Here is a 16,381-nt window from a genome sequence, read left to right on the forward strand (position 1 = left end):
GTATTGGAAAGGGTCCCTCTGTACGCACACTTCTTGATTCTACCTCAAAAGACACATTCAGGTTATAACGTAAGCTCTTTTTCTGCTCTGCAATGCAGTGACAGACCATCTGTCAGCAGTGGACCGTAAACTTTGTGTAGGTACGGCAAACGGAATGAATAAGATGATGGTCGATGTCTTCTGGTTCTCGTGACTGCAGAGCCAGACTCTGCACACCTGAAGCGAGAGCACCCTGAATCCACAGACGTCATGTAGACTTTTCACAGATCTCTGAGCAACGAGATGAAACAAGTGAAGTGCGCGAGTGACCCAGTCGGAACGAGGTTTGTGCAAAGCTGGACCTTTGCCGCACGTGTCTAGTGTGGTTTTAGATTATGATGGCTTGTGTGTCAAAGGATTATTGAGAATTAGAGACTGTTTAAGTGAGTGGGATCTTCTTTCTTGGTGTGTTGAGATAGAGAGAACTGTGTACCATCTCTTACGAAAAGGATTATTCACGATTTACGGCAAGTTGAAACGCTTAAGAGCTTTAAATCTAAGATTTTTCCCAGGGTTCTTAGCTACAGCTGAAAGGTTGCAAAGTGCTCGGCAGAAGACCATAAAAAACAACCTGTTAATTTTTGCATGCAAACATGTAAACTGCTTATCAATCATGGGAGAGTCAAAATACTGTGGCATTACTGAGGGATGGATTTAGCCTCTAAAATCAGCTGTAAAAATACAGCACTCCCCAATGTGAATACTCACTCGCCCACCATAATGAACGTTCCTTTCACAGTATCCTACAGTATATGTTCTGCATCCAGCCTAATCCTGCAAAGTGACAGCAGCGCTGCCCATTTCAACCCTTAATCCCTAATAACAACCCAGCCGAGCATGGCCCTGTTCTGCTAAATATCACGTCCAAACAGTGGCCATTTACCACAACAGTCGAGGCTAATGCGGCACCATTTATCGTTCCCAGCAAACAGGCAGGCAATGCATTCATTATTCAGCGACTGGAGAAACAGACGTTATTTTAGGAAGTTAAGCTTTGACCCCCCCCCCCCTCCCCCCTCTGGGTTGATATTTTGGCAGACCTGTCTTTTGGAACCAAAGTCAAACTCAATTGTTCCTTAAAGTGGCATAGTAAGGGTGTTACGAATGGACAACAAAAATCAACTAAAGGTGTTCTTTACCAACGCTCTGAAATCAATCTACAAGTTCCATCATTACAAGGACCCTTTAAAACCCCAAACATCTGTATTCTGACTGAACTCCTTTAAGATTCCCATTACTGATTTGTTCCTCAAAGTGGTCATAGAATTAATGAAGTCAGTCAAATTTGAAATGACTAATCGGAAGGATGAACCACCCAAGATCAGAGCACTCATAGAAACAGCTGCAAATCCACTCCAAATCAGTGGTAAAGCAAGCAAGGAAGAGCATCTACTATGGACTGTGTTTTTTAATATAAACAACAAATTATGATCAAGATTGCCACTGTACACACCTGAAAGGAGGTGTTAACGTCACAGTGCTGTGTAAGCACTCAGCGAACGATGTGTGGTGAGAAGCAGATGTTTTTTTGAGCAGGAAAGCACTCAGACGAGCTTCAGTCTTTCTCCTCTGAAAGAATGTTATGAATGAATTATCATGAACAACACCAATCAACAAAATATCATTGGCTGAATTATAAAAACAATATGAAATTAGGAAACCAAAAAGAGTAGTAAAATAGTTAAAACCAATGGACTCATTGGTCTCATTGTAGCTACAGGCCATACAGAAGCAAAATGGTGGCAGCTGGCATGGTTGTATGGGCATTCGTTTCTGTTCATATGAAGAGTGAAACACCTTTAAATACTTCAAACCTCCACCTGAGTCCATCTGCACAGGCAACACTTTCCCCACATGGTTTATGTGTCTGTAAACATACAATAGGAGTTTACGGTTTTGGAGTCAAAAAAAGAGCACAAATTAAGAGTCTTTTAAATGATTGTGTGATCTCGAAAGTATGAGTTTGTCTGAAAATCCTGGTCTTTCAACTTGGTGAAGGTAAGAGTCAGTCACAGTTACACCCCGGTGGCAGTTCATCCATAGATACTGAGTGTGTCTCATACTGAGCGAAGAACAGTGGTCACCCCTGTTGAGACGTCACCCCTGTTGAGTCTCCACATCTGTCTGTTTGTCAGAGCCTCTTCATGTGGGAGTCCAGATCAGAGTACTGCAGTCTCAGTCCAGCAGATAGTCCTCTTTCACTGACATTGACACTGCGGTCTGTTGCTCCTTGACCTGGCCTCTTCCATGTGTGCATAAACTTGGTAGCTTATCTAGTTTTTAGGGAAATGTGACCTTTGATCCTCAATGATATAAAAATGTTATCATCCACACATGTTTGTCAAACACTCAGAGAAAAGAGAGAGAGAGAGAGAAAGAGAGAGAGAGAGAGAGAGAGAGAGAGAGAGAGAGAGGCAGATGGACACTTGAATTTGAGTTTTGTCATTTAACATGATGTTAAATAAAACAGTACAAAGGCTAACACTGTATTGCAATTGCTAGACTGGGCTCCATACTGGGTTGTTGTGTTCGATCGCAACAAACCCCCAAAAGGCCAGTTTCCCATTAGACTAAGGTGTGTGTGTGTGTGTGTACGTACGCGTGCGTGTGCAAGCGCGCGTGCGTGCACGTGTGTGTGTGTGGCAGAGTGGAGGGAGGTGTTGCAAATGAACATCCACAGTGGTAGGGAAGAAAACTACAGCATATGAAAGAAAGAGAGAGAGAGAGGTATCTGTTTCATCATTAAATCTCTGTCACTTTCATCTAAGATCTCACACTAAAATGATATCATACATCAACTACTACTACTGATAGCAGAAACTAACTTGTCTTTAATACTTCAGACTGAAATGTATCATTTTTCAATTGACTGGCATATGCCACATACATGCATACATACATACATACATACATACATACATACATACATACATACATACATACATACATACATACATACATACATACATACACACATACATACATACATACATACACATACATGTCATCTGAGACAATGTATTAGCGATCCTCTCCAAAAGACTTCAGGCTCTTATATCACTGATCCTAAATAGACAGGTCAGTTTGTGACTCTTCCACAGAGCGATGTTATCCCTGCCCTGGGATTTACACATGCAGGGCACTCACACACTTTCATAACAGAAAAGGTTAACAGAGGGATTATTCATTCACGTGGATTAAGTCAGTGTGGCCTCTCCCTTTCTCAGTGTGTGTATCTATTAAGAGTAGTCTGAACAACATGGCTGAGGTAATGCATCTATGGAGCGTAGTCGCGTGTGAGGGCATGAGCATTTGGTGCTTTGTGCACTTGTCCGCAGTATGAACAACCTAATATTGTGGATTACCGCGCCCGCCCTCAGAGTTGGAGGCTGTCGCCCGTTACACAGGTCAGTGACCCCTAGGGCAAAGCAACACATGTCTTATTCCGATGTCAAGTCAGGCAGGTTTAATCAAATTAGATCAATCGGATTACCTGCCCACATGAAGTGAACACCTGTAATACACATGCACGGACGCACACACACGTGCGTGCACACACACATACAAACACACACACACATACACTCCCCATGACACATTTGTGGTTAATGGCTAATTAAGTTGTCTAATTAAAGTGGACATCATCTGTATTAAGATCTAGAAATAGATGGTGTCGGCGTTAATTAAAAGTGTCCTTTCTTCCTCCTCAGTTGATTAGGCCTCAGAGCAGGGAAGACTTCTCTCACATAGCCGGGTCAGGAGTCACTCACCAGCGACCTACAGTACTTGAGGCAGTGATGTCGCTGGTGATCAGTTTTAAAGTTTTTTCTGTCTGCTAATGCGTTAACGGTATGGAGACAGGGAGGAATCTGGAGTGCAGCTAATGTATAGTTTGTACGCATGTCAAATGTAGCAAATCGATTTCACCCCCATTGAACTGTACTAATCTACTTACATACTTAAATGCATACCAACACAGGATATCTCTCACTGTCTCTAAGCATTGCTGCTCTCTCTACCCCCCCCCCCCCCCTCTCTATATATTTCTTTCCTTCTCTCTCTCTCTCTTGCCCCCCCCCCCCTCTTCTCTCTCTCTCTTTCTCTCTCTCTCTCTCAGTGGGTTCTGGTGAAGAGCAGACATATCTCCATGCTCCAGGATTAGCCTGCTGTTTAGGCTTCTACTCTCCCGTTCTTAACAGCGTATCCTTCCTAATCCAGATCCTCTACTGAGGGGTCTTCATTTTCTCTGGTTTCTCTTTCTTCATGTATGATAGACACTACTGATATGTGTGTTGGTGTTTCAGAGCTATGCTGGATCTCAGGGAAAGACACGTTGCTTGGCAGCTCTGTTCAAAATTGCCCTTTTCTCAACAGAGTGCAAAGCTGTTTCTCTCTCCATCTATCTCTTTTGTCTCTTGTGAACACACACACACGCACGCACACACACACACACACACACACACACACCAAGTGGATGTCAACTGAAGTTAGCTAAGCCTTCTTTCTGTCACTAGCCATAGACTGCACATAGAATGACACTCCAAAGGGAGAGTTCAATGTGAGCATTCATTAACTCAAAACAAGCATTTTCCAGAACAAGTGACACACGCTGTATAAACATTCTGATTCTAACATCTTTCTCAGCTCTGGCTGCTGAGAAACATTTTCTTTTCTTTATTTTTTAAATACATATTGAACATGCCTAGAGAAACCAGGCTCTGGTAGGCTAAATGTAACTCCCTCTCTCTCTACACTTCTACTCTTCCACTGGTGTCTGGCTCACCAGCCAATCAGGGAGGAGAGTTTCCCAAAATCAGGAACAAGAGTTTCCAAAAACACCTTTTCCCACAATGACACGTCCCCGCCTACGTGATTCTCACAGCTTCTGCTGCGCCGACACGCCCTTCCAGTAGTCGAGGATGTCATGGAGGTCCTCCCCTTTGGCGAACTGCACCTTCTTACGCAGGGCGTTCCCGGCCGTCACGTAGCAGGACTCGTCGCGCTGGCCCTTCCGGTAGGGCCGGAAGCGCTCCCAGATGCGCAGCGAGCTCTCTGAGGAGGAGTACTCCGGGCTGGAGGAGTACCCGGAGTGGCCGGAGTGGTGGCGCGACGGTGACAGCTGCGAGTAGGAGGCGGCGTCCCGCCTCACGCGGGCGAGCGGCTTGAGGAAGGAGGCCCTCTGGGCGGGCGAGCCCTGGTGGTGGGTAGAGCCATCGTAGTAGAGCGCCGGGACGGAGTGGCGGTGCTCGGAGCAGTGGAAGTCCTGCTGCACCTCCAGCTGCTGCTGCTGGTGGTTCTCCTGGTGAGGATCGACACTGTCGCAGCCCCCGCCACCACCACTACCACCCCCGCAGCTCCCGCTCCCCACCAGGGGCAGCCTCTCCAGGGGCTCGCCACCGCAGCCCACCGGGCTGGCCCGCTCCCCGTACTGCTGCTCCACGCAGCAGGGGTCGGGGCTGCGTGGCTCGGGCACATCCAGGCTGTAGACCCGCGACCCTCCCCGGTCGCGGTCCCGGCCCCCGGTGGACCCGCAGGAGGAGGTACTGCACTGCTTCTTCACTACGACGCCGCCTCCGCCAACTGCGGCGGCGGCGTCTCCACTCATCTGCCGCTGGATGGGCCGGACGGCGGACGCCGGCGGAGGGGGGCGGTAGGGGGGCGAGACGAAGCCGCCGCCGCTGATCCCCGGGCGCTCCGACAGCGGCGGGACGGCGAAGGACGGGAGGGGCGGCGGCGGGGGGATCTTGGGGGAGGGCATGACGGGGCAGGTCTCGGGTGCCCCCGGAGAGAGGGGGATGAGCCCGCGGGTGAGCGAGGAGGCGCAGGTAGGTGTGGGGGAGGCGGGGTTGGACACCGCGGCGCTGGAGGCGGCGGCCACGGAGTCCAGCTTCAGGGCGTCGATGCAGTTGTTGATGATCTGGTTGACCTTGTCCACTTCCATAGCGATGGTGGAGATCTCCGAGGCGGAGCCTCTGCCGTCGTCGTCCGAGTCGTCGCCGGCGTCCGTGCCGTCATCCTCCCTCAGGTCCTCTTCCCTCATCCCCCCGCCATGGCTGCCGCCCATCCCTCCTCCTCCGTCCCTCATCCTCTCCTCCGCCGCTCCTCCGGTCCGCATGTCCATGTAGTTCCCTTTGCTGCTGGTCGCCAGGGCCTCGGAGAAGGCGGTGGCCATCTTCTCCACCTGCGGGATGGAGGACAGCCTGGAGGAGCTGGTGTTGGCCGAGTGGAGCATGCCTGAGCTGGAGGAGGCGGACATGGGCAGCTTTCCCCCGTGGTGGTGCTGGTACTGCTGGTGGTGGTGGTCCCGCGATTGCTCCTGGAGCTTGTGCACGGCCGATGGGTCGTTCGCCACGGCCGCCGCCACCTCGGGTCCGTAGCGCATCTCCAGGATGGTCTTCTTGGCGCAGACCGACTTCTGCTGCTCCTCGCGCCTCCGGCGCCTGCGCAGGCAGTAGTAGACCAGGCCGAGCACAATGAGCATCCCAAACAGGCAGCCCACGATGGTCATGATGTAGTGGGTGGTGGTGGACGAGGCGGGCGGCGTGTCGTCGGGGCCCGGGGCCCGCGTGGCAAACTGCAGGCAGGTGTGGTTGTAGCGCTGGGAGTTGCGGATGGAGGCCACGCAGAAGGTGTAGTTGGTGTGCGGCTTGAGCTTGTGCAGGGTGATCTTCTGCTTGCGGTTCTTCAGGTTCATGACATCGGAGACGTAGCTTTGGTTGTACTGCACCAGGATGTACATCTTACTGAAGGGGCTGGGGATCTGGACCACCAGCGAGGCCGTGGACAGTGAGACGTGACTGAGCTTGAGCGTAGGGCTGAAGCTGTCCCCGGTGGACGAGGACGAGGTGGTGGGCTGGTGATAGGGGATCACGCCCCCCCCGAATACATCCGGGCCCATCCCGGAGGAGTCCGTGTCCAGGGGAGACGACGTCATCCCGGGGACGAAGACCCCGTCCCTGCAGTTGGCTGACAGGGCGGTGCGAGCGTTGCGCATGCCGGCCGCGCTGGGGCTCAGCAGGGGGTACCCGAACATCTCCCTGGGGGTCTCGCACTGGAGCCTGTCATATGTGTGCGTGACGTTGTTGAAGGACTCCAGCCAGGTGAGGAAGCTGTAGAGGTCACAGCCGCAGTGGAAGGGGTTTCCGGCCAGCTCGCACACCAGCAGGCGGCTCAGGACTGTGAAGGTGGCCGGGTCGAGGCGCGCCAGCTTGTTGGATGACAAGTCGATGCTGCTGAGGCTCAGGCACTCCCAGAAGGCATTGGCGCCGACGGCCTCGATGAGGTTGTGCTGGAGGAAGAGGCACGTCATGCGGCCCAGGCCCCTCAGCATGCCCTCCGTCAGGTTGGTCAGCTTGTTGTAACCCAGCTGGAGCACCTGCCAGATGAACGCAGTGACTTTGTTAGTTGTGTCCTTGACCGGAACTTGACTTTTGTTAGTGTGTATTAAAGCTGCGTTCATTGATTTTTATTCACATTTTCAAAACAAATGAATACCACCTGATATCACATTGTTTCACTAAGCTATAGCGTCCTGATAGCGTCCTACGACTATGACTCATCCCTAGAGGTCGCTTGCTTGTAAACAGGTTTATGCAAATCCTTTATTGCCATTTAGTGGTAAAATGAAATCAATAAATGCAGCTTTAAGGCTAGCATTTAGTGTATTGGCATCTAACCTACTTCATGTGTCACGACTTTCAGAGAAAAACAAGAATGAAGTGATCTACAGTGTCGAGTAAAAATCAATCGACCAAGTCACCTGCAGGTTAGTTTGACTCAATGGATGTAGCTTTTGGGAATAAGCTTTGTCATTCGTTTATTACTGCCCAATCAGTGGCATCCGATTCATGTGGTCAGCCAATCCAGACTGCTGAAACAACATCACAGCGCAGCGCTACAATAACCTATCAACTGCTCCATTGTGATTTTATTATGTGGCAATGTTCACATTTCCTGTACTACTTTGGCAACATAGGTTTTTCATCTGCCATGCCAATAAGCTTATTTGAATTTGATTGATTTAAAGTAATACAGCATTTTACCCTCCCTATCCCCGAATGGTAATGAATCCAACCAGACCTTTCTCCAGCTCTCACACAGCGTAAACAAAGTGTGGAGATACAGTAGGTCTGGCTACAGTAGGTAGAAGTGTGGAGATGGTTCTGGCAATTTACAGTGGAAGTGTGGAGATAGGTCTGGCTATGTAGAAGTGTGGAGGTAGATCTGGCTATGTAAATGTGGAGGTAGGTCTGGCTTTGTAGAAGTGTGGAGATAGGTCTGGCTATGTAGAAGTGTGGAGGTAGGTCTGGCTATGTAGAAGTGTGGAGATAGGTCTGGCTATGTAGAAGTGTGGAGGTAGGTCTGGCTATGTAGAAGTGTGGAGATAGGTCTGGCTATGTAGAAGTGTGGAGATAGGTCTGGCTATGTAGAAGGGTGGAGGTAGCTCTGGCTATGTAGAAGTGTGGAGGTAGGTCTGGCTATGTAGAAGTGTGGAGGTAGCTCTGGCTATGTAGAAGTGTGGAGGTAGTCTGGCTATGTTGAAGTGTGGAGACAGTGGTCTGGCTATGTACACACAAGTGTGGAGATGGGTCTGGCCACGCGAGACTACCTGCAGGTTGGCCTGTCCACCAAAGGCGCCATCTTCGATGTAGGAGATCTCGTTCTTGGTGAGGTTGAGGTCTGTCAGGTTGCTGAAGCGGTACATGGAGGAGAACAGCACCACCTTGAGCTTGTTCTCGTTGAGCCGGAGGTCGTGAACTGTGTTGTTGATGTGCTGGGGGATGGTCTCATAGGGGGGCTGGTTTTGGCTGCAGATGGCCAGCCACACGTAGCCCTTGTCCCCCTCAATCAACCAGCAGTCCCCCCGGACCAGACTGGGGAGATGGAGGAAGAGCATGAGGGACGGGAGGATGAAGAGGAGGAGGGCAGAGGAGGAGGAGGAGGGGGGGTGGGGGGCTCTGCTCTGCATGCCGTTGATAGGGGAGGGAAGGGGGGTGGGGCTGTAAAGATAGAGAGATGGAGCGGAGAGGTGGAAGGAGAGCTTTCCGGGAAGGGAGGAGAGGCAGATGGAGGTAGCTAGGCTGGCTTTAGAAAAGGGAGAGGGGTGTCCGGCTTGGGTGTAGAAAAGAGGGGGGGCGTGGCCTCACAAAGCCAGTCACAGCTGTATGGTCGTCATGGTGATTAGCAGGGTACCCGTGTTACGTCATGACCTGTTGGGCAGTGGCGACGGGGAGCGACGCAACTTCCCCACATGCTCTCTCCTCGGATGTGTGAGGTCACTCTGGTGTCGGTGGGAGGAAGGGGGGGTCCCCCGAGAACTGGCGGATGTCTGGAAGACAAGGAAACCAAACCATGAGGCTAAAGTGAGATATACTGTACAAAACAATCAACATTTGAAATGTTGATGATTTGAAAACATACTAAAGTTCTGAACCACCCCTACTGTATATTAAGTAAGTGGCTTCTCTCGATGTGCTGTGCTATACATATAAAAATACACAGAAACAACGTAAAAGACTATGAAGTGAAAAAAACACGTCCTATTTATAGCAGCTATGAATAAACATCCATCTGAATGACTGTTGATAAGCACACACACCCACACACACACACACACATACACTTTGAAAGCTTGGCACTGAACAGAGCACAGATGCGTATTCATCATCAAGTGTAGCCATAAAATAGCACTCTGCGCTGAATTTAAAGTGCACATACATATGGAAATGGCAATAGAAAATGGAACTCATGAATGCATAATGTTAATTCTCAACACACATAATTCCAGCCTCTCCAGTGCTATCTCTGTATCTTAAATCTTCCAGATGTGACAACTCAAGGTTTATGGCTTCGGCCCGGATTAAAACTGGATTACATCCTAATCCCGCGACACTTCATACCGTCACTCCAGAATGTAAACTGCAGGAATCCCAGGGGGGCACCCTGGGGAATCTATTTTAGGATAATGCCCATTACTACTGTATAGTATTATTGTCATTTATGGTGTAGGGAAATTATTGAAAAGTTTACTTTTCGCTGAGTTTTTTTTTTCTTCTGCTTTCTTTTTCTGCTCCTCTTGCCGCCCCCTGCGAGATGTGTGTGTGCATGCGTGCGTGTGTGCGTGCATGTATGTTTGTGTGTTTGTGTGTGTGTGTATGTGTCTGTCTCAAGGTTATTATAGTTAATGAAAACTAACAAAAACACAAAACAAGGCGTGATTTTTTGTAAAAGTTAACTGAAATAAAAAAATATATATATAGCCACAAGTGGCAATGACCGGGCTCCAAGCACTTTGCGAAGAGGTGTCGAAAATAGGATTTGGAGAAGGAGCAGAAGACCAGTGAAGCAAAGGTGCAAATGACTTGAAATGAAGGAATTTGTCTAGCCCAAGAACCATCAACATGTTGCTCAATACTTGTGTCTGTGTGTTGAAATAAAGGCTAGTTCATCTCAGTGCCGTAAATGCCACAGTCCGACAGCCTACTCCTAAGCTTCTTCCAGTCTGCATATAGCTTTTGAATACGAGCCAAATATTTACATAAGAGGGGGATTAACTTGTGTTTGTGACAGACGGTCTTCCTCTCCTTAGCTAACATTTGTAGAGGATTCTGAGTGTGTGTGTCTCTGTGTGTTTGTTTATACTTGTTGATTTGTGTGTGTGTGTGTGTCTGTCTGTGTGTGTGCGTGCCTGCGTGTGTGTGTCTATGCCTGTGTGTGTGTCCATTTTTGTGTGTGCATGCGCGCGTTTGTGCATGCGACCATGCGGACGCGAGCGTAGAAGTGTGTGCTCCGCACACAAACGCCCAGGCCCAGTTTCACTGCTCCAAATTCTGAAGCTCACCATTCCGACGGAGAATTGGAACTCGTTCCGTACTATTCTGGTCGTCGGCGGTCCCCGGGGGCACGTGCCGAGTATCTGATCCAATTTTGCACTCCTTCTCTGATTACTGCAGAAAACGGGAGGAACCCAGAGCTTTTAAAGAGCGACGCGTAACAGTGTCTGCGATTCCGGCCACCAGCTGAAGCTGGAGGGTGTCACGAAAGATGAGCCAAAGGTGCTTCAAACACCAGATCGACTACATGACCAGCCATAAATGAATACCCGAGCATTACAGCCTGGGTGTGTTACTACAGCAGCTATTACAGCCTGGATGTGTTAGTACAGCGGCTATAACAGCCTGGATGGGTTAGTGCAGCAGATATTACAGCCTGGATGTGCTATTACAACAGTTATTACAGCCTTGAGGTGTTATTACAACAGTTATTACAGCCTTGAGGTGTTATTACAGCAGCTATTACAGCCTGGATGTGTTATTACAGCAGCTATTACAACCTGGATGTGTTATTACAGCAGCTATTACAGCCTGGATGTGTTATTACAGCAGCTATTACAGCCTGGATGTGTTATTACAGCAGCTACGGACCACCGGATCAGTGTAGAGCTGAGGCTTTCTGAAGGCTTTGGGGTCTCCTTATCTGTGACTCTTTCTTTCTGCTGTACCCACTCTCCTCCTCTGTCGACATGTCCTCGCTATCTTTCCATCTTAGCTCTCCTCCTCTCTTGGCCTGTTCTCTCTATCTCTCTATCTTGGCTCTTCTCCTCTCTTGGCCTGTTCTCTCTATCTCTATCTTGGCTCTTCTCCTCTCTTGGCCTGTTCTCTCTATCTCTCTATCTTGGCTCTTCTCCTCTCTTGGCCTGTTCTCTTAACAGTATCTTAGCTCTTGGTCTGCTCTGTTCCACACGAGACGTGATCTCAATCGTTGTTCCGTTTAGAACAGGGGTGTCAAACATACGGCCCGCGGGCCAAAACCGGCCCGCCAGATGGTTCAAACCGGCCCACGAGACGACGTCCAAAATTAATAAAAAGGAACAGATATTCCAAATTTGTCCAGCAGAGGTCGCACTGACATAACGAGAGATCCGGAAATAAACAGCACGTGACAGCAACGCGCCCAGAATCATCTGGCAATCTTGCCTTATCGTTATTAAGCTCTTGTTGTCAAAATTACCCACGGTTGCACCGTCATTACCAAAATGTCTGTCAAAACGGAGAAAAGTTGACACAGAGTGCAGAGTTTTCCAAGAAAAATGGACTGATTCTTATTTATTCACAGAAGTGAAAGGGAAACCTGTGTGCTTGGTGTGTAATCAGCAAGTTTCAGTGCTCAAGGAATATAATATTCGACGCCACTATGAGACTCATCATGGTGAAAAATACAACCATTTGCGAGGACAACTGAGAATAGAGAAGATAAATGAATTGTTAGTGGGTCTGAAGAAACAGCAGTCTGTTTTTACCCGTAGCCGAGAGGTCAGTGATGCAGCGGTGAAAGCTAGCTACCTTATTGCTAACGAGTTAATCCAAGCCATTTTCTGAGGGCGAGTTCGTGAAAACATGCATGCTGAAGGCTGCAGAAATCGTGTGCCCTGAAAAGCGACAGGCCTTTGCCAACATTAGCCTAACGAGGAACACTGTCACAGATAGAATTTCAGATCTCTCGGCAGACTTGGACAGCCAAATGAATCACAAAGTCAAGTCATTTGTTGCATTTTCGGTTGCAATTGATGAGAGCACTCTGAAGAATACAGTTCTGTTAAAAATAACATTTACTGTGGTAATGTAATATTTAAAGACCATGAACATTGTGCAGTATAATATCAGTCAGCAGCTTCAGCACAAAATAGTTTGGTCTGGTGTAACTCTATTGCTCATGCACTGCTATCACTTTTATGGGTTTTTGAAATGTACAAATTTAATACATTTACAAGGCAGGGTGATAACGTTCTTCATAGCTCCCACTTTAGTTTGTGCATAGTGTGGTGAGTCAGTTCAGGTGGTCAGATGTGAAAATGTATCTACTGTACATTAAAATAAACAAGTTGTTTTAATCAAAGTGAAATGCCATTTTTTCAGTTCCATAGGCCTATCTGTGAATAAATGTTTTGTGCCTTTGTAGATCCACTGTGATCTGTGAGTTATAATGCACATATATAGGCTAAATGATAAATTAAGGCATAATATTGAAATATTGAAAAACAAAGGTAAAGATTTGGAGTTGACGTTATTTCTAGGTTATTTTGCTATTATTTTACTGGCCCGGCCCACTTGAGATCAGATTGGGCTCTATGTGGCCCCTGAAGCAAAATGAGTTTGACACCCCTGGTTTAGAAGGACCGAAAGGGATGAAGGACGGGTGTTACTGTGTGCGTGTGTGTGTGCGTGTGTGTGTGTGCGTGTGTGTGTGCGTGTGCGTGTGTGTGTGTGTGCTACAGTAAACCTCAGTACTGTGACTCTTCCCTGATTCTCATTAGCACGCTGGCCAGTAAGCACAAGGAAAGAAAAGGAATAAAGAGGGGGATGTCTCTCTCTCCCTCTCTCTCTCCCTTTCTTTCTCCCACATATCTCTCCTTATCCTCTCCCTCTCTCCACCTCTCTCTCCCTCCCTCTGTCTCCCCTATCATCCGGGTTCCCCTGCTCCATCTGTGGATGGATGTACAGGTCATGCATCGGCCTCGACAGCCACCCCCCTTCCCGGAGCAAGCATCATCATCGAACACGATGGACAGCCAAGAAGGTGTGTGTGTTTTGTGTGTGTGTAGGGAGTGGTGTAACTGTGTGTCTGTGTGTGCATGCGTGTGTGTGTATGTGTGTGTGTGTGTGTGTGTGTGTAGGGAGGGGGGTAACAGTGTGTGTGTGGGTGTGTGTGTGTGTAAGGAGGAGTGGTGTTACTGTGAGTGTGTGTGTGTGTGTGTGTGTGTGTGTGTGTGTGTGTGTGTGTGTGTGTGTGCTTGCATGCGTGTGTGTGTGTGTGTGTGTGTGTGTGTGTGTGTAGGGAGGGGTGTAACAGTGTGTGTGTGTGTGTGCTGGTGTGTGTGTGTGTGCAGGCACAGTGCTAAGCAGCTAGCTTTGTGCTGGGAGTGGAGAACAGCAGATACGTTTAATGAGCAGAAGGGCACAGTACGACCAGAATTTGTCAATGCACAATGCCACTTATTCACCAAGATAAGACAATCCATGAGCTCACACCTTGTTTATTCGCTACTATAAAGGAAATTAATGTATCTTTGTATTTTGATTCTCAACTCTCTGGGGGTTAGACTATCTGCAACCTTGCAATAAATCTGATCAAAAGAGCGTTGGTCTCCAGGATGTTTTTAGACTCTCAGCCATCAAACCTAGAGGGACACTTTGAGGTACAGAATGTCTCTTCTTCAACATATAAGACTGATTTAAGCATTTTAATATCAAGTCTAAGCCACTTCCGACTTATATTATATCACTATACATGAGGCACCTTATATCAACTGAACCAGTTAGGCCTGGTTCATAGTCAACACAAGCTACGCTGACGCGGCTGTGAACACGGCTCTACGCAAGTGGTTCACTCGCGCGGGGGTCGCTGCCTTGCGTCAGCGCCTCTATTGAAATAACACTTGCGCGCGTAAAGTTACAAATTTCTGCACGACACACTTTGCTACGCAAGGACACGTCAACTAGAGTTAAATCGGTATTACCGGTATTCCCGGGACCCGTCCTCGGAACCATTTCTCGTTTCTCAGGAAATGAACAGCGGGAAAACGGGAATTGCAATTTCAAAAATAATTAATAATTTAATTAATAATTTTGACCAAAAAATCCATTGGCATGGGTTTTAATTATTATTTTAACAGCTGAGCTGCATGATATTATTGCAATCTCTGCACACAGTGCGTGCATAGACATGCATGTCTATTTTCTGCACGACGTAGGCCTACCGTAGGCTACCGCGTACGTGGGCTACCCTACAACATCCCATAGGCCATGTCCAGCCACTCCAGCTTCGTGTGGAAATATTTCCGAGCAAACAAAACAAAAGACGAAGCGACCTGCACCCTCTGTGAGAGAAAATTAAAATGAGCCGGAGGTTCCACGAGTGGCATGATTCGTCACTTGGATACATGGCACGATAAAAGGCCAGCTGCGTCTGGTGCTGTGCCTCCCGAACCTAAACGAGTACGGACAATGGATGACTACATGACCTGCAAAGTCTCGCTCTGAGAAAAGTTAGTGGAGATGGCAGCATGCGATGGTTTTAGTTTCAACAGCATGGCTAAAAGTAACTACCTCAGAACATCTCTTCTGAAAGAAGGTCGGATTCTGCCGAAGAATACAGCCATGATATCGCAGCACGTGAGGGCTTTCGCTAACATGGAAAAAGACAAGCTAGCTGAGAAGTTACAAGACTTGGTGAAGAGCGGTGCACGTTTTTCACTGACACTCGATGAGTATACTTCATTGCAAAACAAAAGATTTTTGAGTGTCAATCTGCATGGAACCAACGAGTACTGGAACCTCGGCGTGGTCAGAGTTAATGGCTCTATGCCAGCCGAAAAAGTGAAGCACAACGTGGAACTGCAGCTGCAAAGGTTTAACCTTGAGTTGGACAAACACATAGTTTGCTGCACAACAGACGGAGCGTCGGTTATGGTAAAATTTGGAAAGTTGGTCGTGACAGTTTTACAGCAGTGCTTTGCACATGCGGTTCACCTAGCAGTGACTGATGTGCTGTACCAGAAAAAAGAGAAGCCACTTGCCAGTGAACTCGATGAGAGTGGGGATGAAGATGATGATGATGAGGAGGAGGAAGATGGCAGTGGGACCAAGTCAGAGGGCAATGAAGTTCGCATAAGGGAGGAAATGTTCCTCAGCGTGGAGCAGGTCAGGAAAGTTGCCCGTTATTTCCACAAGTCCCCCGTGAGCAACGACAAACTGCAAGACTGCACCAAACGTGACCTGGGGAAAGAGCTGTCACTCAAGCTGGATTGCAGAACCCGCTGGAATAGTCTTGCAAATATGTTGGAGCGATACCTTCTCCTCCACAAACCAGTGACGAAGACCCTTGTCGATGTCAACCCCTCCCTGATCATCAGTGACAGCCAGCGTGACCGCATCCAGCAGCTCGTCACCTGCCTCAAACCCCTCAAGATGGGAGTCGAGTCCCTCTGTCACCGGGACACCACGCTGGTCAAAGCAGACGGGATCTTCATGTTCATGTTGGGTGAAATGGAGAAGCAAGACACAGCTCTGAGCCGAGAGATGGGTGAAGCACTTGAGAACAGATTCACCGAGCGAAGACTGAGGGGTCCAGTGTCTCTGTACAGGTAGGCTAGATTTTCACTAATAATAGTGTAGCCTATTATTATTATAGTTATTAATATAATAATCATAGGCATATTCCCTATTGTATTTTACCTGATAAGACTAGCCTAAAACTGTTTTTGTGTTTTAAATCATATTTTAGATTGAATAAAGTTAAGGTCTCTGGTCTGCATAATAAAGCAATGTGAGTAGCCTACATGAAA

General features: G+C 48.1%; 1 protein-coding gene across 1 annotated transcript; it reads right to left on the reverse strand.

The window, feature by feature from the left end:
* Positions 1–4,915: 4,915 nt before the first annotated feature.
* On the reverse strand, positions 4,916–11,562 carry elfn2b (extracellular leucine-rich repeat and fibronectin type III domain containing 2b; the record flags this gene model as incomplete). Its single annotated transcript, XM_084439009.1, is given in 4 exon segments — positions 4,916–7,414; positions 8,648–8,959; positions 8,962–9,001; positions 11,540–11,562. Coding segments are annotated over 4 exon segments (2,874 nt in total).
* Positions 11,563–16,381: the final 4,819 nt, after the last annotated feature.

This window comes from Borostomias antarcticus (assembly GCF_949987555.1).
Source record: "Borostomias antarcticus genome assembly, chromosome: 5".
Taxonomy (NCBI): domain Eukaryota; kingdom Metazoa; phylum Chordata; class Actinopteri; order Stomiiformes; family Stomiidae; genus Borostomias; species Borostomias antarcticus.